The 27,382-nt window shown below is 37.7% G+C and overlaps 1 protein-coding gene across 1 annotated transcript; it reads left to right on the top strand.

Moving 5' to 3' along the window:
• Positions 1-23: 23 nt before the first annotated feature.
• Positions 24-11,250, top strand: LOC146450476 (uncharacterized). Its single transcript, XM_085100353.1, has 6 exons — positions 24-209; positions 3,536-3,646; positions 4,020-4,054; positions 4,210-4,267; positions 7,243-7,427; positions 9,264-11,250. Exons 1-6 carry the CDS (start codon positions 122-124, stop codon positions 9,483-9,485), a joined length of 699 nt encoding a protein of 232 aa, XP_084956479.1. The 5' UTR covers positions 24-121; the 3' UTR covers positions 9,486-11,250.
• The last annotated feature ends 16,132 nt before the right edge of the window (positions 11,251-27,382 follow it).

Raw genomic sequence — 27,382 nt, 5'->3', positions numbered from 1 at the left:
CCAAGTCATTGAAGGTCACATGAAAGAGATTACTTTTGAAATCCGTGATCCCCGCGTAGTTTTCGTTCATTTGTTTATTGTGCTACGTGCTGTAAGCTGGTGAAAGAGAAAACTTCTGAAGATGATTTTTCCCGTGTTCCTGGCTTTTTGCATTGGCTTAGTCTCATCGTTTCACGTAAACGATGCGGATTTTCAACTCGAGCGCCCAGGTAAGCAAAACATGAGTAATTATTTATGTCTGAGATCGGTAAAATTATTTTCCGAGATATTTTCCATTACGACAGAATCGTGCAATGGAGAATGTAGGACAGCGTTTTAGTCGTATATATCTTCTGTTTCCCTATCGTTGCTACTAAGAGTTCAGCGAGTTTTGCTGTCCCTGAGATAGCACGAGAACCTTTTTTCCTTTACTTAGTGCGACACAATTCCGGAGGGGTGACAGGGAGTGGTAAAGGGGAGGGGAGGTATGATACAAAAACAGAATATTTCGCGAGGAAGAGCGGTGTAAGGATGAAGGGTTTTGAATGGTCTTTGTGAGCATTCGCGTGCATGCGAGCAGAGTGGTTTTTATTGCGAGCACGAGGTATCTTGCGAGCAGCGAGCAGCAAATGTAAATGTTTTTAATTTCGCACCTTTTTTTTATTAGAATTCGCCTAGTAATCTAAGTGAAATCCGTGCATGCTAGCAGGGACGAAATTTTTGCGAGCTCGAGTAAGCGAGCACTCGTCTAAATTTTGCGAGCAAATCGAACAAAGGTCAAATTTTGCGAGCACTAGATAATTTTAAGAGACCATTTGATACCCCTAGGATGGGGTTGGGGTGGGAGGGGGGGGGGGGGGGGGAGTGAGGCACAACAAAATGCAATTATACACATACAATTTTTTTGTTCAACGTGTGTCGGAATTCACACCAGTTCAGAATCCCGCTGTGCCTTCACATCAAACGAGTTCATACAAACCAGAAAGACAGAAAATAATTTTCGATATTAAAAAGAAATCCACATTGTAAAACGCACAAAATATTATTCTGATATTATTCGCATCCTCAGTCAAAACAGTGGAAAACGTAAGTTGATTGGCCAGACCAGGCCATTGTTGGGTTAGGGAAGTGGTCAAAATTACTATACTCGAACAGGACCCACCAAATCCCAAAATAAATGATGGCTTCTGCCTGCACCCCCCTTCCTTAACCTCAAAAGATGGTGTCTTTATTGCATAGCCACCGCTCTATCCAGCAGTAAAAAATAACAGTGAGATTCAAACCTCAGTTTTCTTGTTTATCTAGCAATGCTGACTCTTGTTAGCTGAAAATTTCTGTGTAAACACAAATTTTAAAGCCAATAAAATTTTGTCCACAATGTTCACCAGATAGGTGGTCTCTTTGGTAACCCCCCTATCCGAGACAAGGTGGGTTCTCTTCGAACAAATTTGTTATGACCAGCTCCTTACAAGTAGTCTCTTGTTCTTCTCAGGGATACTAGCGAGCAAGACATGTGATCACGCACGAAATTTCCCTTCTTCGTGAAGTCTTGATCTTCACTTGACTAATAATAATCTAGACCTCGTCTATTATGGAGCCAGGGCAAAGGATTGATATAGCGGGGGCACAAGAACATAAAAGCTATAGGAAAATATTCAATCTTAATTAAAGGAGAACTTTGAAAGCTACGATATTTTTTTCTTGTGGTCTTTTTTGACAACATTTTTAAATGATCTTGCAGTAACACATTTGACGTTTTAATGTCATGTCATTGTGTAACTGTGTAACTGCAAGTTTTTTCACGTAGAAGCTTGATTCTTTAAAACGATATTTCGAGATGACCTTAAATGCTCTACATGCGTAAAGCAAGTATTTTTGCATGCCCCTTTCTGCCCGAGGCTTCGTATGGACAGGCCGGAGACAAAGACAAGATCACATGTACTTTTAGAAAAAGATTTTTATTACCCCGCTCACAACAAGGCTTAGACACGTTTAAAAGCTGTTTAGTTAAACATAGTTTAAAATTGTTTCCTCGTAAAAGCTGTTTCGGATTTTTTTTCGACTACAGATTTAGCACAAATGAAAGCATAAGTTAAAGTTTACTTGAATCCTATGTCAAAGCCAGTGGTTCAGCTTTCTGTTTCCAATTTTCATTTTGTTAAACCTGGTTTAATTAAACATGTTTTGTTGGTGTGAATGGGGCACACTCTTGTAGATGCGTTACAGAATTTCTTACTTGGGTGTGCACATATCGGTGTCTTATTCATTCCCTTTGCCCCCTAAACAAAGCCGGTTGCTACACACAAACAAACAAAGGAACAAACAAAAACAAACAAACAAACAAACAATGCAAAGCAGGTACGTAACAAGCGTAGAAGGGATGGTATTTCCAAGTAGTTCCCAGTGTTTCTCGGTTGTAATCCACCAATCTACGCGTCTCCAGGGCAATGAACAACTCGCTGAACATTGGCGATGACGTCATAGTATACTAGTGCCATTGGTTAATGATGATGACGTCTCATTTGAATAAAACATGTGAACGACTTCTTAGACTTCACAGAGAATGAAACAGTAGATATTTTTCGATCGAAACAGAGTCGATTCTTCCCAAAACACAATAGACCTTTATCACACGGCGGCCATGTTGAGTCTCAGTAGAATAAAAAGCTTTGTTTTTGCACGGCAAGCTTCGCACTGAATTCGCGTTGGGCGAGGCTTGCCGTGCAAGATTAAAGCTTTTATTCTCCTGAGACTCAACATGGCCTCCGAGTGATAAAAGGCTATTGTTTAGTTGGAGTAGATGGAAAAATGGGGCACTGTGTTACGTTGTTTTGAAAATTTTAGAGCCGTTATTTTCTCTCAGAATTTAAAACTCTGGCCCTGAAGAAGACTATTGATACTAGATGAAATATTGGCTCAAATAACATTGGAGTGTCAACCTACAATCAGTTTTGTTTGTTAACACGTAAACTGACGGCGGCATGTATATCTTCACTGCAAGAGATCGGCAACGAAAAGTATTCAGAACAGTTTATTTGTGCGTCTCGTGGTCCTCTGCATCCAAACATTTCGTAATACCTTTTGGATTATCTTTGTCCTCTTTAAAACCCATCATCAGTAGATCAGCTTGAAGATTAAGACCGGTGAAGCCACAGGTTAAGTGAGCCAAGCGAGGTGCGAAACCATGGCAACCCTGTTAGCGGCAACCACCCGGCACCGTCACACTGAAAGATCAGTGGAATTATGATAGAATGATAATGCTAAGGATAAAAATAAAAATACTTACCACATATAACCACTGAACTATATTTACCAATGGGCGGGAGGGACTTGGAGCAACAAACTTGGAAAGTACAAGCTCCGGCAAGTGAACAGAAGCGAAATGTACTGACACAAAACATGTGAGCTGTAAGAACCTTGAGGCCCCTGCAAAATGGAGTAGCCGCCCCACATGCCCCAGCCTTGGCGGCACCGCTGAGCAGCACCTGCCTCGATTTTAACTTTGCCTAAATTACTTTTAGCCTCATATAAAGATTTGTCTTTTTTATATAAACAGAGCCTGTAGTGCCAGAGTTGGTCACTGATGATGATTGCGCATGCACAAAAGATCCCATCCCACAGTGCGGATGTTGTTATAAATTTGAATTGGAACAGAAACAGCACGAAGGTAAGTCAAGGGTCACCCTTGTCCTCCCCTCAGGGGATTCTCCCTTATACAAGTCTTAGAAACCCTACTAGGCTTGGGCGACATCCCAACAGACATGAGATTTTAGGCTGGTTACGAATCACAGATATGATTACAGCCCAGCAGATCTAAAGCAAACTTACTAGAATGTTGAAAACCTCTCTATTCTTGAAACTACTGATAAATGGCTGTGGTATTAACTCAGTTTGTGGATACAAACGTCAAATGTGTAGAGCTGCCGTCGGAGAGTGGTGTTTTGTTTCATCATTAGGAACCAGTGCAAAAATATAATGTATAGGTTGCAAGGTCACACTTGTTAAGCCCTCTATTCACATTGTTTAATTTTGTTTTTTAGTTTGTACGAACATAAGTTTCGTCAAAGATGAGAAAGTAAGTTGCTTCAATTTTTATTTTTATTTTTTATTTTAAGTAGCCATTTCAAATGTGAATTTAAAAGCGGCTCCAAAAAAAGGCAATTATGGAAATGTTGGTCGAATTGTTAACTCGCCTGGTACTGAGAATAAATTAATATTTTGCTTTTTCAGGCACTGCGATTTACAGTGATGCTGGATGGAAAGGTGCTGGTTAACGAAACCCTCTCTGGTAAGACGAAAAATTTTAAGGGGATTAAAAAAAATTGGGGTTTGGGTAGGGGATTGGGGATTGGTTGCATCAAGCCATTTGAATAGTAAAGTAATAAAGTCAATCTCGTATCCAGAGTCCTCAGGTCAGTGAGTGTGCGCCAGGAGAGACTCTGGAGAATTCGAAAAAATTAAATATTTGATTGTCTGCCCCGTAACGGCTTACAATGTTTTACCGTAGAAATCGTACATTAGTAAAATTCCAGTCCCCCAGAGTCTCTCCTGGTGACCAACCGCTGGCCAAAGAGTCTGAGGACTCTGGGTGCGAGATTTCGTACCCCGAGTCCTCAGGCTCTTTGGGCAGCTGTTGGTCGCCAGGAGAGATTCTGGGGTACCTGTACTGGAATTTTATTACCGCAAGACTTCTGCGGTAAAACAATGTAAACTGCTACGAGGCAGCCAATCAAAAAAAAAGAAAAAAATTTTTTTTCTCGAATTCTCCGGAGTCTCTCCTGGTGACCAACCGCTGGCCAAAAAGGTCTGAGGACTATTGTAGTGAATTCATTCAGAACTGTTTTGAATAGGTTACAATAAAGTACAGCTTGCACTTTCATGAAACAGAATAACAAGTATGCACAAGTTGGACACTAACATAAACTTGCCTGTCTGTTTAGCCAGGGCTTTCATATACATGCGCAGAAGCGATGATAAGTGTTCATTCTGGTCAAGATCAACTAGTGCGTATGTTAGTTGGCGCACGTTTTCCATCGTTTTTAACCACGTTTTTTCTTTGTTTTGGCTGCGAACTGAGTCACTTGCAAGCTAGGCTCTACCGTCTTTACAGTAACGATATCCCTTCACGTGCATTACCCTTTCAGCCCCCAAAATCAACGTGTATTCTCCTCACTGCCCTCCATGTATTTCTTATGTTACAATTTGGGAGATTTTGTCTAAAAATCAAGGCATTTCATCTTTGGTGATTATTTCCTTTATTCTCCTGACTGAAATGTTTAATCAAGCAGCGACATTGTAGGGAGAAATTTGATGTTGATCACCACTGGAGCTTAAAGAGTTAAACAAAAAATTGTAACTCTTTCTTATTCCTCAATACCCTGAGTATCAGGCCTTCCTAAGAGTAGAGGGGAGGGGTCAGGAAGGGCCCTTTCCTTTGTCCCCATCCCCCTCCGAAAAGCCTGATACTCAGGCTAATTCCTCAAATATATGTCAAAGAATGAATGAATTCTTTATTAACAAATGCCAAAAGAAACATGCCTAGAGTCATTCGTCTGGACTTACAATTCCATATAACTAACTACTATAAAAAAGTGCAAAGGCAGAAAAAATTGAAAAGGCATCTATTCACAAAACAGCGCTGATGACGTTCAATTCTGACACGTTGCAGGATGTAAGGATGTCCCCTTTTCCTAAGGCTTCTTCAACCTCGTTCCCAGGTTCTCTCTTCTTCCCGCTCGTGAACTCTGGGCTGGAAGCAGTTCATGCAGGGGATGAGTATAAGACTTAGGAATGTACGTCACGCTCTCTTGTACTGTTCGTCTATTCAAACTAATGACGAGTTAATCTTCCAGGATTTTCCACTTAGTTTTTGCTGCCCTTGTTAATACTAGGATCAAATTGCGCCATTTTGGTTCAAAGTCTATTTTTGCGACCATTTAATTTAGTAACATTTTACATTTCGATACACGCCAGGCTTCCAAACTCCATCTCCAAGGGCCTAACATGAACCGCGGAAAACATAAACCCACCCTCCCGTACACTACGAGTGTAAAAAGGGCACCACTTTTGGGCCTTTCCTCCCAGTATAACCTACCCATCTGGAGTACCCCTCTGAGACAAGTCTGCAGTGAAATGGCTCACGGCAAACTGCGAGTCGGTTTGGCCACCAATCGCGAGTCTGACATTGCACACAAGGCAACACACTCAGAGTTCATCCAGTTTAATGTTAAAACCATCTTGTGCAACATAACAAACACCACCACATGGATATCTCCACAGTATAACACGTATTTAGATATTTTCACATTTCTTGATTTTATACAGAGATTCAAAAGTTAGAACCATGGGAAAGTGCTGCTTAATTTTCCACTTCAGAAACAGCGAGGGTCTGATACGAGTGAGTGTTTGTGAGATCGTCTGGAAAGATGGATGGACATCGCGTCCATGAATAAGTGAATTTTTCGGCTTTCTCTCGACTACCGTAGCTGTTGTGAATTAGTTTTGGTCAAAAACCACGCTGACTACCGAAGAAATTGATATATTTCACAAAAGTTACGCTACCCCGAGAGAACGCAGCCGGGATGTCCATCCGTTAGCCCAGACGATCTCATAATCATTCCATTGTACCAGTATTCCCATCGTTTCTAGAGTGGGTGATAGGTTTCATTTCATTGCAGTCACAAGTGAGGATTTCATCAAAGAATCAAACGTTACACCTTTTAGAATAACCTTGTGCAGCAAAGCAAACAGCAGCGTAGGATACTATTCTACTATAATTAGATTTCTTGCAATGAACCCCTTTAGATTTTAAAATAAATCGATCAACAGCTTTCTCCCTAACGTGAGCTCTTTTACGTTTCGACTGAATTATTCCGCGGTTTTGAGTGACGCGTTAGTTTTAGGTGCTCCTCTTACAATATATAATATAAATTATAAACAAAGAAGCAAGATCCAAAAGGGGCAGGTGCAACGGGGCGAATTCGAACGTCCCATGCGAGGCACCGCCCCTGAATTAAGACCTAAATTAAAATAAAATGAATACTCAAGCATTCGTTAAGAAAAAAAAAATTAAGAGTGGCATAGGCGCGTTGGGACTAGCGTCCACGTGCAGGGGTAATTACATTCATATACACTCGACCGATGAGTACTCATTAATTTGCCTACAAAAACGTTGAAAGACATTAGGCGAGCAAAAACTGTTTGGGGGTGCAAGCTTACAAACATAGTTCCAAAGTTTAACTATTCTGTTTCCTCCTTTTGTAGCGAAAAACCCACCGCCCTTTTGTCAGGGTATAAAGCCTTTTGCATACATATGTGAGAAGTACTCAAACATGTCTTATGGCGATGACAACAAATGGGGAGGATGCCTGGAGATCTACGGTGGAGTGATCATACAGATTCTTGATTTGAAACTTGGCTGCTTTTATTTGCCAGTAGACACGCAACAGGTAAGGTATTTATAACCATCTATGTACCTTGAGAGCCAAGGTCAAGTGTTTTCGTAAATAACTAAGGCCCAGTTCAGACGCCGAACTTTTCATGAGCCGAACTGAACTCAAATTAAGGTCGGCCCGAATCGCAAAACTCCCGCCTTTTGATTCAGACGCCTAACTAAATTTACTTGAAGCAAAACATGCTCTCTACGAGAAATAGCATCTGAAATACGTTATAATAATTTATGCATTAGGTTCGGCTCATGAAAAGTTCGACGTCTGAATCAAAGCTGTTCCAAAGCCGAAATTCCCGGCTGAGCCGTTCCAAATTGAAGCATCTGTTCTCAACTGATTACGACGCCGAACTTTTCATATAATTAAAGTTCGGTGTTTGAACTGGGCCGAAGACAGAACCACTGGAAAAAAAAAATTCTGATCTTGTGTATGAAGTTTACCCCTGGAATTTAATGCACAGACCATTATGGGTATTCCCTGAGTTTCGTTTTCCATCGCTTTCAAAAAGTTTTCAAAAGTTGAAAAAAAGTCAAAAAGAAGTTCCTTATTCATTGCAAATGTTTTTTTCTTGCTTCTGACGTATAATTTACCCCCATAAACTAATATGTCCTCGTATGTCTTTTGGAGTGACATTGGATCACTACAAACTGGTAATCACACGTACGGGGAATGAACTTCAGTATTGCTATGAATTTTTGGTTATTCAAATCAGTTGTTGATGTTCGTTAGTTTTCTTTTGTCATAATTTTTATCCTAATCACTGATTTTATCCATGCACCTTTCTTATGTTAATAGTTGAAATCAATTTTATACGATGTTATTCTAAGTAATGCCATCTTCAACATCCCTCCCCTCTGGAATGATATATTTCGGCCATTTTTACCGTGTAGTGTCCCCGGGGAGTAGGGTATTTAATCCTTTCCTGGGAGGGTTGGGGAATTTGAACAGGGGTCTGATCCTTTGCCCTGACGGAATACGCGCACGAGTTTCTTTTATTTTTTTTTATGGTTTATGGGAGTTGAGGAGTTTTGCAAGGACAAGGTTTCGCCTTTGTGAACGACTGGCTCACACTCAAGGGGATTCCAAAGAGGTTTTGAAGATATCATTAATTTTTTTCTGTTCGCAAATTATGAATTGCTATTGATTGAAGCTGAAAATTTTCCGTCGAGAACAGGCAATTGTGGCGCGAATTTGAGCAAACCAATCCTCAAAAATTCAGATGCCCGGGGAGGATGTTGAAGTTTGTAACTGACCGGCGCCTAAGGAGTTGTCTGTCGGCGATGATATTCATTATTTAATGAATTGCAAGCTATTTCTACAGTCCATCACCTTTTGTAGGTGCAGTGATCGTAGCGAAGACTTGTAAATTTGACGATTTCTTTTGCCTTTGTTCGGTACCTGAGAAGGAACCCTGGGATGTTTGGGAGTACTGAATAGTTAACTTACTGAGCAATGGGATGAAATTGACTTTCTTTGGAACGTAACAAAATAATAAGCAAACTGTTTGGAACTGCATTCATCGAACTGCAGTTAAGTTTAATTTTTTTGATAAGTCAATGTACGTACGGAAATACGGCTAGCTTGTGCGATGTGGTTGTCCCCTGGCAAGTTAGGCCAGATTAAATTAAGAAACGGTACACAAAATTTTCAGGAATAAACGTTTTGCAAACGTACCACATTCATTTATTAAATGTTTTATATTAAAAATGAAGACAGTTGTGGAGTTTAAGCGACTTTGGTTGTTGTCGACAAAAATGGGATCTATGTTTAACTCGCCTGCACTCATCACATGACAAAGATTAATGAAGTATCTCGTTTTTAATGTCCGTGTTTCAGGTGAAGAACAAGATTGCTGAAAAACCTGCGCTCCCGTCTCAGCAGCCACTTTTCACTGATTTCTTGAAGGAGACCCTTGTGCAAGAATTTCAGCGATGGTTTAAAGGAAAGTTTGGCAACATTGAAATGTTTGAACAGCGCCAAGAAAAGAAGAAAGAAAACCCGCTCAAAAATATCCTGTTTAAGAACCGCGTGGATATTGAAATTCCTGACATTAACTAAGTACTTTACAGTTGTATGTTTAGTGACCTGGGCTTCGACTGGAAGCGAGGCTGGAAGTGATTCGTTTTGACTCAAACCTCGCTGCAATTTGTATGAAAATGTCGTTTTGATGTCAACTAGTTCGCGTTTACATATGAAAAACATTGAGGATTGTTTCAAAAGAAAGCAAACTCCAGCCTCGGTTTTACACTGAAGCACCAGGTCACTAATCACACTACTGTAAATTGTCCTTTGGTTCAATTACAAGCAATCCTTTATTGTTTTTTTTAGAATGGTCGATGGAGAAACGAAACGTTGTGGAGTCTCCATTTTCAGCCTGTTGGATAATTAGACCCTTTTCATTGTGGCCCAAGCAGAAAATTGCCATTTTTTTCCTTTTTACCTAAAAGCCTCGTTTATTATCAATCCGACTATTTTCTCAATAACACTAATGACCACGGAATGCAAAGTTCTCACTTCTTCGCGCTTGGTAGCACATGTCTCAACGTTTTCAGAAACCCTTTTTCCGTTTGAGGCCAAAGATAGACTGCCAGTGGTTCCTTTCTAACAGTCAAAGGGAGTCGCTAAGTTCACGTCGCACTTTAAGCTCTTTCTCAAGCGACTATTCAGAAAGGTACTTTTGGTAGTCTAGGATAGGCCAACATATAAAGGTTTGCTTGTAACCTAAATGTCTCAACACTAAAGGAGACTGAGGCCATTTAAATAGTTTGTATGATCCATAAAGCAATTAATGTTGTCTGATTTTTGTTTTGTAATTGGGCCTGTGGTTGTTCGCATCTCGTAGTGCAGACGTGCATTGAATGGTGATTTGGACATGCTTTGTTAAGGGATATCCTGGTGATTATGAACTAACAGAACTGAGATAGAGCTGTTCAGGTTACGGACTGTGTTCTAATCAAGGTAGTGTGCTGGATATAGGGGAGTGACTTACAGGAAGCCTTTACGTTTTTGCAAATGGATGCATGGTATCTGAATTTATAACCATTGTTAGTGTTACGTGCAAGGCAGAACGGCTATCTTTCGACATACTAGATAAACAACTGAAATACCGTTTTAACTATCAAGTCGGAAACTTTTCCACCTATTGGCGGATAAATGTGCCAACTGGTGAACTTTGAACGGTTCTCAGGAAATTTCAAACTATTTGACCTGTTCCGATCAGCTTTGTTCCGTAAACTTTCAGTATTCGGCGTTTTGTTCGCAAGGCATCGAATTTCAAAACTGTTGATTTATCGATCTCGGATTGGCTTCTTGACATTTTCCCCACGCCAGTGTGAAGGTAAATAAATCCATCTTCATTGCCCGAAGTCGCCTTTTACCGTCAATAAATCAGTTGTGCTTACATTTGAGACTTAGGCCTGATTACATGGCATGTCGAAAGATAGCCGGATTGAAAGTCGTTGTAATTAAGCCCTGACAGATAAGGTCGTTAGCTTGCCGGGTGTAATGTAAGGAAATGTTTTACGTTTTTTACGTCTTGATAGTAACTGAATTTGATTCATTCAGATTAGGGTTTTTTTTGGTAGAGCACATTTTGTGTGAGAAAAATTTGAGTAATTCTCAAGCAGTGGCAAAGCGGCATTTAATCCAAGCTTTTAAGCAGAATTCTTAACTTAGTTTTTGACTGTCGGTGGTAGGTATGTATAATTGACTGTTGTAGAAGTGTACGATTTTTCTGGTAAAAAGAATCAACTGGAAATTACCGAATGCATGAGGGCTAGCTTTAATAAATAAATTGTTTTTAATTAAAAACATACTGTAATAACTTCCTCGATTACGGTAGGGCCTGCGTTAATCGTTTCTTTTTTTTTATTCCTTGCCTAGAGAGGCCTTTTTCGATCTTCGACCGGGGAAAAGTTGGAATCATAACAAAAGTTGAGGCCAGTTTTTTGTTCTGCTCTAGCTCTGCACGGACAAGAAGCGAAACCAGAAAGAAAGAAAGAAAGAAAGAAAGATCAATGGGAACCGTAAATTGGCGGTCTATGTACAGTCATCGTGCTTTTATTTACGTAAGCTTAAAAGCTTTACGTTTCTCTGCGCCTATTAAGGTATGCAAGGCGATTTATACTTTGCAAGGTTTCCGTTTTTTGCTGGGGAGAAAAATCCCTCTTCTAGTAAGACTTGATTACTTTCCCTACTTAACGACTTGCAAAGTTAATATATTCCGCTTCCGGCTGCAGTTAATCCTTAAACTATCAGAGGTGCTGCATCTCCCAAGGATCCTTCAGGCATCCCGCAACGCCCAATGTGGATACTCAGACATCGAACTTTAGATGACTTAACGCAATTTTCAGCACTAATACTTTGACAAATTCCGTATCACTTGATACAACAATAATGGTATCAAATTGACATTCCTGAACATTTGTGGAAAAGTTAAAGTCATTTTCTTAACATAATAGGTTACCATAGCAACAGTATGACCTATTAATATACCTGTTAATATACCTCAGTGGGCATCTACACTATGATTTGTAAGTCCCACATGGAACCCTTAACCTTAAGGGCAAGCAGCTGGATGTTCTAGCCTATTCTTGGTTTTCACATGACGTCACCAAATTCTAGAATTCTTCATTCAAGGAAAGATAACCTAAAAATATGTCTTTTCACAATTTCTTAGCTCGATGTTGTACTTCCTTTTGAAAGTAGAACATTAGAGCTGTTCCGTATCTTAAAAATAACTCTTCGGGTGATTTTCAGCATCCAAAACAATTTAAGTTTGAGGAGAAATGTTTATCTAAACATTCGAAAATTCGCGAGGGAAAACAAACCTCTTTACTGACAATAGTGAACTCCAGATTTTTTTCCTATTTGTGGCCGCCATGTTGGTACTAAGCTCTATGAATTTGTGTGGAACATTTTGTCAAACAAATCGAGTACGGAATACTTGGACAGTTTCCTTATTTACTTATTTATGATCTATAACATGTCAATTTCTTGACTTCATCCATGGAATGGTTTCGATTGTTTTTTTTCAATGGCGTGACAGTGAACAGTGATTCTCAAACTCATTAATTATTCATGCAGTCAAAAGCCAATAAATGACCTCCATTTCGGTCAGGTGGATGAATCTTGATACCCCAATGAAACACCAGATGAAACACCACCAGGTTTTCATCTGAGATGAAACATGTTTTTCATCTGAGATCAAACATTTGCATTTTAATGAGATTAATTTCTTATTGTTTCATTTGAGAAGACATGTCAAAAACTCGGGCTTCGTGCTTTATCACGGGTTCCAAATACCTCGAAACAGATGAAAGCACTCGGCCTGCGGCCTCGCGCTTTCATCTGTTTCTCGGTATTTGGAACCCGTGATAAAGCACTCGCCCTCGTTTTTGACATATTACGTGAAAACTGGCAATGAATGATCTGTTGTAACGCAACCACAAGGGCTTCAAGGCCTTTATATAGACACCCCAGTTCAAGACCTTCATCATCATTTCAACTAACAAGCATAATTTAGACTTGAACAAAATGTGTCCGAGAAAGGAACTAAAATATTGCCTGAAATTATATGCTTCGTTAGCGTTTGACCTGCATTAAAAGGAAATACCTTCCTTTCAGGTGATGACAATATAACAGAAATAGAAATGGAGAATTGCATGTGACGTCATCGCGGCCATGTTGGTGGATGGGAACAATAAGATTTTTCTCCTCTGGGAGTTAACTGTCATTTTTATGCAAACTATGTGAGCAAATTTTCTTTTGTTTTGTCCACCAACATGACGGCAATGCAATCCACCTATACACATTAATTATAAAATTACAAACGAGAAGAAAAACGCGTAAACAAACGCATGCACACATCCCACCCGCCATTTTGATTTGGCTAAGCATGTCGTCCCAGCATGCATTTCTTCATCTCTACTAGTTCCCAGTGCCCAGGCTACTTTCAAACACGTGCGACTTAACAACTTGCGAATTTCCTGTCAAGTTTTCTGTATTATTTCTAGTCACAGTGGAAAAGATGCTAGTTATTTGGCATTTCTACCTCATAGTCAATTACAAGGAAGATTTTGGCAATGAATAATTGCAGCAAGAAGCCGAATTCAAGGAAATCAGAACAAGCAACAGCCGGGCCAGGGGACGCCTGACACATTTCAGCTTTTCTTGGCTTGTTTACGAAATGCACTGCTGTTGAGAAGTAGACACCCATCGCGAATGGATTTGCAGGCACGTGAATATCCAGAAGTTATTCATTTTTACATTTACGTACTGTTCGATGACAACTGATTAGTTTTCTAATCGGTAAGTAACTCTGATTCTGGATAATTTTAACCTGAGTTGACTCGTAGCACGAATCAAGTTCGAGCTCGAGTCAAATTCGAGTCACGAGCCAACTTTTATTTTCTTCTTCCTTTCTTCTTCTTTTTATGTCTTCTGCCTGTAATTCTCTTTTATATAATGATGTGCTAGTGGGAAACGGAAAAATTAACTTTCCGAGCCCGGTTGTTCGAAAGCCGATTAATGGTAATCCACGATTAAAAGTTAACCGAGGATTTCATCTCTCTCGTTCAAAATGCTGATTTTAAGCTAATGACAAAGGAAATTATATGTCAAACTTAGGGAAAAACGTCTTTTGCAAAAAGATAATTGATAAGTAATTAAACTCAAATCAAAGCTCACGTTAACCTAGGATTAACTTATTAGGGCTTTTAACAACTGGGCCCAGGCTTGCGGCATTTTTTTTTTATCATCGATCTCTAGAGCCATTACCCCTGTGATTCGCTGCTGCTGTGGAAAGATATACGACACCCCTTAGTGTTCATAAATTTCTTGAAATTAAGGCCTGTAGTTGCATACACCGGAAGCAGAGATCCCATTTCCACGACTGAGAAAACGGACGGTGATGAAGTATTACCAGCCTAAATTAAGCGCCATCTCCTTGCGTCCACAGGACACCCACAGAATAGAATCCATGTCCTTCGAAGGCAAAATGTTGACGGCCATGGGAGTTTTTGTTTTCGTGACACGTGGGATTCACAAGGCATAGTGACTGAGGCTTTAATCCTATTACCTCCCAAAGGTCTGGGGTTTTTACAGTACATTTTGGGTGATAAATAGTCTGCAGCACTTGGCTTCTTTGTACAAGGAGTGCCCTTTGAAATATATGCGCTTTTGGGACACTGTGGCCTCAGGCTTGGGCGTCACGTGAGCTAAATCAGCGGTTTGTGTTCAGTGAGCGATTAATGGGCTCAATTCTGGTAGGTTATCGCTTAATAAGCGTTTTTTCGAGCCATTTTCCTCTGCATAAGTCCCCAGGCCGGCATCACTAAGCTGAAATGAGGGTAGAGGCAAGCCTCTGAAAGAAAACAGAGGTAAGAGGTGATTTCTTGAGATTGGGACGCCAAACATGCCTCGTAGCAAATGGCGGTTCACGAGCGAAGTTGTCTGGTCCTTCTGCGAATGGAATCCAGAACCTACCAAAGCAATTACTGCAAGTTTCGACTGGTAAAAATTTCAATCGATGCGATATTTTGTTGGTAGGACTGGGTAGCCCAACGCTTACAAAAAATCTATAAAATGGGAATCGGAGGAGTTCCACGCTCGCGACATGACGGAATTACCCATAACTCTTTTCGGCCACGAACGAAGGAACTTGAGATACGCGACCCTGGCCCTCATCAAATGGTCGAAGCACGAGCGGCGAAAAAAGTGAGAAGAAAATTTCCAACTAAATACCAAGATCTGGTCTTGAGGTGTTCTGTTAACGTATACTTTTGATTCTTGAACAAGCATTTATCTTAAAAAAACTAACGACAAAGAAGTGTACTTTTTAGTTTTGCTCTAGGAGCCGAAAACCGGCCTTATGGAATTTTAATGTCGTGGAAATCGGAAATCATGGTCGGACTATACACTCCGGTTTTTGGACTAATTTTCATCATAATACTATATACTCTGGTTTTTGGCTTAATTTTCATCTTAATAATATACACCCTAGATTTGGGCCTAATGTTCATCCTAATACCATACGCTCAAGTTTTTGGCTTAATGTTCATCCTAATACTATACACTTTAGTTTTCGGCCTAACTTTCATCCTAATATAATACACTCTGCTTTTAGGCTTAATTGTCAACCTCATACTATATACTTTGGTTATTGGCCTAGTTTTCATCGTAATACCATACCCTCTGGTTTTCTACCTAATCTTCATCCTAATACTATAAACTCTGCATATTGGCAAATTTTCATCCTGACACTATACACACTGGTTTTGGCCCAGTTTTCCTCTCGATAGCCGGTCCATATACACACTGGTTTTCGGTATAATTTTCATACTAATACTATACACTTTGGTTCTGCATTTAATTTTCATCCTAATCATAACTATACAAAATTCCAGAATCTGATTGGTTTCCAGTAGGTCCCATTTGAGCATTAATTAATCCTCTATTTATCACCCAAAAGTTAAACTGTTGGATTTTTTTTTCTCAAGTTTTATGAGAGTTATGATTAATTGGTAACAGGACTACGTGTCGTCCAGTTCTGCCAGTAATCATACTCTTGATTTAAAAAAACGGACTCCTGCTGCGCGGTCATCCGATTTTGTTAATCACTCGTATGATAACAGACCGAATTGGACTCCACTCAGTCCTATTACCATGATTAATATTATACACTCTGTTAATTTCTAAAGCTTGTATTTTATCCCTCTAATTCAGTTCTTAACTACAATGGTGATTAATAAACGGTCATCATTATTATAATAATGGCAGTAAAACTTCTGGATGCCCAGATATCCTAAACAATGATTGGGCGGCCAGCCTAGCCAATCAATTCAACGACCAAAGTCCTTACAATTAAAAATCCCAACTCCTAATCATAAAGATCCTAGTAATTAAATTCTAAAACTATTTAGTATCCATAAAATCCTCAATCTAAATACTAAAACTTCTGTTCCTCACGATGGAAACACTTAAAAAAAAGTATAATAAAACGCCTAATGTCCATTATTTCAAAAGCTTAAGCGCCTCGCAATATTGAGTGAGCTTGTGATGACTCACTTCTCTATCTGCAGAGCTATTGTGTCGCTTTTATCTCCCGCTAGCTCTTTTTAAAGTGCCTTCCTGACATCTCTTGAGTAACCTCCGAGTACATCCACAATAATATTGAACTGTGTCATACGATATTCAGGATATCTCTGCTTGGACTCCCAGCGCAATGGCCCGTACTTTGTTGTCTTATTTTCATCCTGATACTATAGATTAGCGATTTTGTCCTAATTTTAATCCTAATACTTTACATAGTGGATAATTTGGACTAATTGTAATCCAAATGCTTTACACTATAGAGTTTGCCCATATTTTCATCCTAATACCATAGACTACGGATTGTGGCCTAATTTTCATCTTTATACTATAGACTATGAATTTTGGCCTAATTTTAGTCCTAATACTATAGCCTATACATTTTGGCTTAATTTATATCCTAATACTATAGACTATCGATTTTGGCCTAATTTTCATCCTACTACTATGAACTATATGTTGCTTTTGACCTAATTTTCATACTCATACTCTAGACTATAGCTATCGATTATGGCGTAATTTTCATCCTAATACTATAGACTATGGATTTTAGCATAGTTTTCATCCTAATACTATAGACCATGTATTTTGGCCAAATGTTTATCCTAATACTGTAGACAATGGATTTGTGCCAATTTTTTTTTATCCTAATACCATAGACTATGGATTTTGGCCAAATTTTCATCGTAATAGTATACACTATCGATTTTGGCCTAAGTTTCATGCTAATACTATACACTGTAGTTCTTGGCCTAATTATTATCCTAACACTGTGCACTATGCATTTTCCCCTAATTTTCATCCTAGTACTATGCGCTATGAATTTGTGCCTAATATTAATTGTAACACCATAGACTATGAATTTTCAATCCTAATACTACAGACTATGTATTTTATTTGGCCTAATTTTCATCCTAATACTATGCACTATAGTTTTTAGCCTAATTTTTTATCGTAATACCACACACTCTGTTTTTTGCGTTATTTTCATCTAGATTTTATAGACTATTGACTTTTGCCTAATTTTAATCCTAATATCATGGGTGACAATTTTCTCCTTAATTTTGGCGCGAGATTTCAGCGTTAATTGATAGTTTCACAAGTGAAATCACAAAATTGCTACGGCAACGTTTCCTATATCTCAGTTCCAAGATGGTGTCCAGGTTTAAAGATGTTACGGATGAAGAAGTCACCGCATTAAAAGACGCTGCGGAAAACTTAAATACTCGAAAGACGCTATTAACTGGGTGAGGGTTTTTGAGAACTGGTGTGATGAAAATGGCCTTGAGAAAAACCTTGAGACGGTTCGTCCTGAGCAGTTGGATAAAGTACTCGAGCGGTTTTTTGTCTGCGTGTGCAAACAAGATGGAACCGACAACGAACCTAGGTCCTTAAAAGTGATGCAAGCAGCACTTGACCGCCACTTGAAGGAGAAAGCTTATCCTTTTTCAATTATAAAGGACAGAGAGTTTTTCAATTCCCAAAAAGTTCTTGAGGGAAAGGCGCGTAACGGTAAGCTATGAAATGAAGGTAAAGGAAAATTGCCAAATAAGCAAGAAGCCTAACAAGAGAGGAAGAAGAAGCTTTATGGGAAAGCGGACAGCTTGGAAATTCATCTCCCAGGTCACTCCTTAATACAACGTGGTGGCCTCTGTCACAGCATCTTGGTCTTCGTGGCTACCAAGAACATTACACAATGAATGTGGAGGATTTCACGCTGAATAGAGACGACAACGGCAACGAGTTTGTAACCTTCGCAGAATGCCAGACAAACCGGACAAGGAGGTTTGCGAGTTCAGCTGAGGTCTGTGCTACCCATAATGCTCGCAACTGCTGAATCACGATGCCCTGTCGCTCTTTTAAGAGTTACCTGTCCATGAGGCCTGAAGATTTAAAGTTGTCTGATCCTTTCTACTTAGCGTGCACCGACAACTCCACTTAAACAGACGTATGGTGCAATAAAAGCCGAATAGGTAAAAATACCGTCAGCAAAATTATGAAAAGCATGAAAGAAAGCTCACCTTTACAAGAAATGTGCCCTGAGAAAAGATTATCCAACCACTCAGTCCGGAAAACGGTGCTCAGGAAGCTAAAAGCCAAGGGAAATCCAAAATCCGAAATAATAACAATACCTGGCCATCGACAAGAACAAAGCGTTGACGCATACGACTCCGGGAACGAAGACGAGCAGCGAAAACCAGCTAACATAATTGATGGTAAAGAAATCCAGGTTAACCAGACAACCAGTCGAGTTCCCCTTCAGCCGCTTATTCAGTCCAGTGCAGCGGTGAACAGTGGCCACGTCTACAATTTCCATAACTGCAAGGACAGGCTAACGCTTCATCTTCACTTCCATGATGTACAACAAGCCGTGATGTTCAGGGATGTTGTCCGCAACCATGTGCCCTGTCAGCTCTTTAAGTTTTAACTTTGTATATTTTCGCTTGAATTTCATCTAGGCCAGTTTGCTTTGGCCATATAATAAACTTTTAGCGACAATTTATACTTCATATACGAAGTCAAATACAGAAATGACCTCGTGAGCAATTTTGAGCGCATTTAACATGGGCGCCGTTTTCAGTTCAGTCATGACTATAGCCAATCATATAAGGAAGATTTGACAGTTGCCTCAACTTTGAAACATTTTAAAAATAGCAAGAAGGATTCGAAAGAGCTTTTTGTCGAGAAATTCAGAAAATTGTGAACTTTAGCCAAAATGTATGCTTTAAACTTTTCAATTTTGAAGTTCTCGATACAATAAACAAAAACATGGATTTTGGCCAAAGTTTCATCCTAATACTATTGACTATGGATTTTGGTCTAATTTTCATCCTAATACCATAGACTGTGAATTTTGGCCTAATTTAAATTCTAATACCATAGACTATGGATTTTGGGCGTAATTTCTTCATCCTAATACTTTGCAGTGTAGCTTTTGGCTTAATTTTTATCCTTGTACTTTACACCATAGATTTTGGCCTAATTTTCATCCTAATACTATAGACTATGGATATTGGCCAAATTTTGATCTTAATACTATAGAGTTTGGTTTTTGGGGTAATTTTCATCCTAATGCTATAGACTATGCATTTTGGCTTAATTTTCATTCTAGTACTATAGACTGTGGATTTTGGGCTAATTTTCTTCCTAATACTATGCACTGTGTTATTGTCCTAATTTTCATCCTAATACTATAAACTGTTATTCTTGGTTTATTTTTCAACCTAAGTTGAAACACTCTAGTTATCGGCCTAACTTATATCCTAATGCCATAAACACTGGTTTTCCAAGCAATTTTCATGCTAATACTATCCACTCTATCCTAATTTTCATACCAGTTTCGGCCTTATATATATTTTATCATAATACTACACACTTTAGTTTTAGTCTAAGTTTGATCCTTATACTATACACACTGGTTTTTCGAGCCAATTATCATCCTAATACTATACACCCTGATTTTGGGTCGAATTTTAATCGTAATATTATACACTCTGGTTGAAGGGCAAATTTTCAACCTTAAACTATACCCTCCGGTTTTCTGGCCTACTTTTCATACTATTACTATACACTATAGTTTTCAGCCTAATTTCATCCTAATATTATACACTGCATGGCTTAAGGCTAAATTTTCAACCCCACATCACACACCCTGATATTGGCCTTATTTCTATCCCGATACTATATTCTCTCGTGTGTTTTCACAAAACACGCGAGTTTTGAGTCTAATTTTTATCCAAACACAATACACACTGGCTTTTGAACCAATTTTTCATCCTAATAACTGTACTATACACTATAGCGTTTGGACTAATTTTCATCCTGACACTTAAGTCTCTCATTTTTTGCCTGATTTTCATTCTAATAGTATACACTTTAGTTTTTGCCTAATTTTCATCCTAATGCTATACACTATAGTTTCTAGAGTAATTTTTATCCCAATCACTAACGAATGATTTTTGGCCTTAGTCTCATTCTAATACAATAGGCTTTTGCACAAACTGTCATCGTAATACTACACACTATGGTTTTAAGACGAGTTTTTTTCCTGACACTATACACTATGGTTTTTGGAGTAGTTGTATCCTCATTAATGCTATAAACTCTAATTTTTTGCCTAATTTTCTTCCAAATACTATACACTCTGATGTTTGGCCTTATTTTAATCCTTATACTCTACACTTTGGTATTTGGACAAATTTTCATCTTAAAACTACACGATATGGTTTTTGGACTAAGTTTTAACCCATTGTCGGCCTCGTTTTCATTTTAATACTCTACAAGATTGTTTTTGGACTTATGTTCTTCTAATACTATACACTATTCTTTTTTGAACTAATTTTTATCGTAATATCATGGGGGTTAATGGGGGGTTAATTTTCACAGTACACACTCTGTTTTGTTTTTCTCAATTTTTACCCTAATACTATAACCGTTGCTTTTTGACCTAATTTTGATCCTTATACTATACACTGTAGCTCTTGGACTAATTTTATCCAAATACTATACACTCTCTTTTTTTTTGGGCCTAATTTTCATCATCATACTAATTAACTATAGTTTTTGGACTAATTTTCATCCTCCTTGGGGGGAGGGGAAGGGGGAGGTTTGCTCTTCGAGGTTTCAAACAATCAAACCAATAGAAGAGTTCCATTGATCTCTCACGTGCTTTTAACATGATTCTTTGAAAAAAGAAAACAAAAGAATAAACTTATAATAGAATAAGAAGAACCTAAAAAGAAGAATCAAGGGGAAGGGAAACATTTGCCAGATTGATGCTGACCAAAATGTGAGCATAGATTTCTCTTGGTTTATGTACCCTCTTTTATCTGTATCTTAAATTTCTTAAATTTCGATGTTTCTCCCAGTGCAATAAGATAATTTGAACAGTTCAAACGCGGACAAGAAATCTGACAGTTTAAATATATAAGAATAAGATACAATTTATAAGCAATCTGGCATGTTGGTCTAAATCTCATCTTCTCTATTTCACTGGAAGTTTGGCCAAGCTAGCTTACGATTCCACAAGCATTGATTTCCTTTAATTCCAATCGTGTTTATATAAAGGATAACTACAATAAAAACCTTGAAACAGTTTGAGCGGATCTCAACCCCTTGCCGTTTCAAAAGTTGTTTCCACCGCAAAACAATTTACAATCCAACAAGGGTTACGCTTAAAAAACATTGAGTGGTGGAGCGGGGTGTTTCAAAGAATTTTGTCGCAGATAGTTTCTGTTTCGTCGGATAGTTCAAAAGTATATGAATTTTTATTTTGTGAAACAAACTCGAGAAAACAAATTAAGGTGTCTTTTTTGTCTTTGTTTTTAAAAGAACGAATTGAATGTGCGAAAAAATTCTCCGATAGCTTTTTCACGCTATAAATTCCATAGAGTTCAGGCTTAGGTTTAAACAACAAGATGAAAAATGTCAAGTTTGGTCATTGCAACATGGGTATGAAATTCCGCTCCAAATATGCCTGTTCTCAGTGTTCTATCGACCAGCGATTGGCCCTAGTTTCTAATCTATATTCATGACCAAAAGTGCAGAATGAGCAACTACTTGGCGAGTGAGGACGCGTGAAGGTGACCTTGTCGTTGAAGCTTTATAATACGCAAGGATTACCAAAGACCTTAAAGAAAGGAACAGTCGCCTCACTAAGACGCTAACGGTAAGTTTCTTATTTCGTTAAATGTATTCAGTACGTAAAATTCCGAAGCCAGGCGTTAACGCGTCCTGGAGTTTGGTTTCATTGACGATGCGGTTAATTCCTCGTGGTTTTATATAAGAATAATTCAAAAGCACCCTAAAAGAAGAGCTAAACATACATATAGCAGTCACAGAAGAGTTAACGATAAATAAACTCAATCTAACGTCTTTTCTGTGGCAAGAACCTTTTTTTTCCCCAAATTGTCCGAAACGGCCACGTGTTGAGATCTTTGACGGCTGTTTCAGTTGGATTGAAAAAGCAGAAATTAATTTTGTATTACTGATTAGTCTTTTGCCTGGAAAACGCATACCGAAAATTTGTACTCCCGAAAATCAGGTACAATTTCACGATCAAATTTGTTGGCTTTCTTTACCAACTTTCGCTGTTTCGCTGTACAAGGTGGTTCTAAGTTTTGAGTCTGTGGATGAGATCCTAAAATATGACTATTAAAATAAAAGCTACTGAGCAGTACTTTCCTGTGGTGATGTTTATCATGCTGAAATCCTAAAGAGTGACCCTCCAAATAAAAGATTCTGAGCTACAAAATAAAGGTCGAATATATTTAAAATATCTTTTTTTTGGAGAAGGGGGGAGGGAGGGGGTCTGAGCTGCTAAGCTCACAGCGTCAAAAATTTTAACAAAGCATATGTGTTGGTTTTGTTTTGGCATATTTGTTGAACCCAAACTCACGTGTTTTGCTTGTTTGAATTTTAGAAAGGACGTTTTCACGAGAGTAAAGACAAGCCAGGAGGATCAAGAAGATCAGAAAAGAATAAAAGCATTGGAGTAAAGCAAGCGGAACAAGATAAGATTTCTTTTTGTATAATAGTAATGCCTCTGAAAGATGGTGGCAGTGTATGAAAAAGACTTGTTAATTCTTCAATTAAACAAAACTTTTATTGGTAATCCATTCATTAAAATATCGTATGTTGAAATTGTGCAATTATCTAAGAGGACAGGTTGGGTGGGGAGATTAAGAGATGTTTTCAGTCAGAAATGCTGTCGCTTAAGTTTGAAAACACTGTCGATGCAGCAGAATTTATTTCAATCCTTTTGAAATATACTAGCCATCTTTTTAAGGTATTATTCGGCAGATCGGTTAAGGCTTTTCTAGCGAAACTCTGAGCGATCAGTCCATACGGACGTGGCTTAAGGCCACATTTTTCAGCTCGCGATTTCAATTTTTTTTTATAGATTTTCCAACAAATTTTACTTGAAACTTTAGTAAACTTTTTTTAAAGTAAAATTGGGCTATATTGAAAATGCCATGATCGGCGATCGCTCAGTTTTGCGCTTTTTAGAAGTCTGTTACGTTATTTTCAGTTGTATGCTGTTACCAAGGTGGAACTGCAAGCTGTATGAATGGGAAATGCAAAAATAACGCTTGCAAAAAGGACAATTCGATCCAAACCTGAAAAGTTGTTTCCTGTTTTTCGTCTTTTTTTTAACAAAAATGAAATCAGGCTAACTCGAAACACCGAGAAATGATATCTAAAGACGAGACTGGCAATTGCATTTTCTTTCTTAACTAAAAGATAATTTGATGGAATTGAAAATATCCAAATGTTTGTTTTCATAGGTCAATATAATATTACCTCAGTGGTTATTTACAGAAGTCTTGAAAACTATAGATTATTTGGTCTGTGAAATGGACACGTTGATGGGCTTAATGATTTAACTGAAGTAAAAATGGAAGTTTAAACTTCAAATTAAATTCTTCAGTTTTTGTTCTCTCTCCGTCTTGGTTAATATGGTTACAAATTTTCCAAGTTTAATATTATTTGGTCTGTGAACGGAAAGCTTGTCGATGGCCTTGGAAACTGGACGCTTAAATTTCAAAATAAATTCTTCAGTTTTGGATCTCTGTTCGTTTTGGTCTGATTATGTACAAAATTCTTCTAAATTCTATATCATTTGGTCTCTGAAATGGAAACTTAAAGTTTGTTGATTACCTTGATCTTTTGACTGAATTACGAAGAAAATGGAAGCTTCAAATTTCAAAATGAATTCTTCATTTTGGCAATTCACAGTGGGAATAAAAATAAAAATTACGCATCTACACTTTGCAGTTCCACCTTCGTATACTGTTGCCAAGGGAACACAAGGCATTAAAGAGGATCCCCATGGAAACGTGCATTACTAATTGAATTGTTAAAGTTCGCCTAAAAAATTGGGCTTATTTAACAAAGAGTTACAAGGTCAAACATTTGATGAATTACTGAAGACAAAAATTATGGAGGATCCTTCTGTTATTCTCTATGTTCCCTTTACAAGCTGTAGTGTGTATGATAAAACAAGTGTCTGGTTGAAATAATGCTAACTCAACGTTCCGGGAACGTCTTTCGCACCAAATTAAAGTTATGGACCACAAAAGATTGAATGATTTCCTCACCATTTTATTTCCGACAGAAATAAAGAAAATAGTAAATTTGGAGTTTTGCTGTGCTCTACGTTTTCTGGAATAAGTTCCACGTAAAATGCTTATCGGTTCGCAAACGGTGTTTTCTTTAAGATTAAAATCATTACAGGAAGGCATACCAAATTAAAAGAGCGCTTCAAGGAAGTATTTCATTTATTTACCGTAATAACGAACAAAACAGAAGCTTCAGAGGACAGACAAATTTCTTTTAGAATTTTCTAAGCCAAAAAAGAAAGACTTTCGCCATTTTGACCACAACCAAATGTGATTTTAACAATAGAGGTGACACAAAAAGGGTGAACTTTGAACAAATTTATTGCGCTAACACCATTGGCAGAAAATTCAAATTTATTTTGAAATATTCTAGAGAGAATTTTATAATTGTATTGTCAGTTTGAATTTCAATTTTCCTGTGAAAAATAATTGATTGGATTTTACCCCCAGCCAAGTTGTTTACAAAATAATTGACGAGAGTTTTGGCCGCGTTTCACACTTTTATGTCACGTGAAAAAATGTTATGAAAATAAATCTTAAATCAAATTGAAATTGTGGAGTGAAAAACACCAATGTACCCAGTTTTCATTTCATTTGTATCGAGTGCGGCTTGTTTGAGTTTCTTTGTATAAATTATTTTGAGCTCTCTTTACCAAAACTTAGTCACTGTTTTTTAATCCTTTTCTATAAAAACAACCAGAACAAGTAATTATTCTCCAGGGATTGTTTTGAATAATTTATTTGGAATTTTCACGAGAATACGACAAGTTATCTTTTGCATTCGATAGGCGCAATAAATTTTCAATGGTCGGCTTCAAATGTTTCGTTAGCTAGGGCACATTTAAGTTTCATTGTTAGAAACGTTTGAAAATAACTTAAGTTATGGAAACATGAAGTTTTTGAGCTTTCAAATTTATGTTTTTGCCAACTCGGAAATCTTAAAGCAGAAGAAATCTAAGATCATGTATAATTGAAAAGAGTTCTTTCTAAAAATCAAAAGTTTATTTCGGAACTTTAGAGCTGAGTGAGCCTTGCTGGAACAATCTGTACTGTCCTTTGTGGTCCTGTTGATTATAAAACGGAACAAACAAAATCAATGGCACAAACAATACACTAGTTTGAAATATCAGCCGATATTTCTTACTCATACTAGTGGGAACATTTGGCATTGGGGATCATTAGTTTGGCATTTGAGTTTCTTTATTTCCCATTATTTCAACCAGACGTTAGTTTTCAGTATTGAATTATTGTGTTTAAGATCTTGTTCAACTGAATCAGTGTTACATGGGACAAGAAAAACGAGTGAAAGCACGCATTTGTAACTCGAACTAGAAAATAAACGACCAAAATCATCAGAGACATGGAGTAATCGAATCGTGTTGAAATTTGCCAAAATTTTATCTAGAACGGAAGTTTAACGAACCAGCTGCTCTCAAAGATGGAAAGAAATTGAACTTATATCTCCCAAAACATTTCCAAAAATGGACAACAACTGCACCAAAAAAACCCGTCTTCTTAATTATCAACATTTTAAATTTTACTGGAAAATAAACGAATCAACTGTGACCTTAGTTACACGGCGAATTGTCTAAATGTTAGAAAAACTATTATTTTTGGAACTGGAAGTAAATAAACTAACGTCAGTGAAAAGATATTGTCTTCAATTTTTTGATAATTGCTGCACAGGAAAAATATCAACTTGAACTGAAATTGTCGTGATATTTTCCAAAATATAGGCTTGAATAAAAAGCAAACAAGCAAATATCGGTATCATTGCAGCTATTGTATTGTTATTCTCCAAAATGTTTACTCAAAAGAAGTGGAAAATGGATTGACCAGAAAAATTATTTTTGAATTTGAAACCGTTGATTAGGCATGAGAACTTGAGAAATTCATTCAAGATGCGCCAAACAAAATTGCTTGATTTTTCAAACGAAATCAAGTACGAAAGGCGTATAAACGAACAAGAAAACGTGTTCCAAAATGAAACTGTGACTGGGAACAAATTATCGACAAAGTGCAAAAGATTTGAAAAAAATATTTGAAAACATCACGAGCTTCTAACTTGATTATTTTGACCAAAAAGATGCTTTCACTCATTAAACTCGTCCTGTCCTCTGTTACACTGTAAGTTGTTAGCCTGTGCTGACTTCACTTGCTTGTTGAACAAGTTCTTAAAAGCGACATGGTAAGCTAAATGGTCTTGTACCTGTTATAAATTTATTTTTAAGTTTGGAAAACAAAAACATAGCGTTATTCTATTGGATTTATTATCAAAATTTTCGTGATGTTCAAAATTGTTTTCTACTGCCAAACTGCTTAACAGCTTACCATGTCGCTTTTTAGTGTACGCCACTTCGCAAATGAAACTTACTTCAGATAAAAATTTTGTTTAAAATTTTCTTAAAGACTAAAAATTGGCAACAAGAAAACGGTAAGCTTGCCAACTTTCACAAAAAATTTCCTTTGCGAAGTGGTGTACGCTTTTTTTGGCGGGTTTAAATTTGAAGGAATACTCTTAGAATTTTTTTGGCTAAAAAATTTTCAAAGGGTGCCCCGTTAAATTTTTTGCCAAAATTATTGCCAGGGGAAACGCTGTGCAAATTATGTCAAATTTTCCCGCCAAAGACTTAGTATATACAAGAAGAAAATTTTTGTCACACCTTTAATTAGTTAAGACATTTTTTACTTAATTAATTAACTTATCATTGAAAAACAATTGTTAACAGAAATATAATAAAGAAC

Source organism: Pavona decussata, unplaced genomic scaffold (assembly GCF_977016875.1).
Source record: "Pavona decussata unplaced genomic scaffold, jaPavDecu1.1 SCAFFOLD_464, whole genome shotgun sequence".
Classification (NCBI taxonomy): domain Eukaryota; kingdom Metazoa; phylum Cnidaria; class Anthozoa; order Scleractinia; family Agariciidae; genus Pavona; species Pavona decussata.
Note: the sequence above shows the minus strand (reverse complement) of the source record. Positions and strands in the feature narration are given on the sequence as shown.

Bases quoted from the DNA above. Each gene is read 5' to 3' on its own strand.
- LOC146450476 (XM_085100353.1), top strand. From the start codon at position 122: ATGATTTTTCCCGTGTTCCTGGCTTTTTGCATTGGCTTAGTCTCATCG. The intron at 210-3,535 runs GTAAGCAAAACA...TTATATAAACAG, and splicing joins TTTTCAACTCGAGCGCCCAG to AGCCTGTAGTGCCAGAGTTG. The intron at 4,268-7,242 runs GTAAGACGAAAA...CTCCTTTTGTAG, and splicing joins GGTTAACGAAACCCTCTCTG to CGAAAAACCCACCGCCCTTT.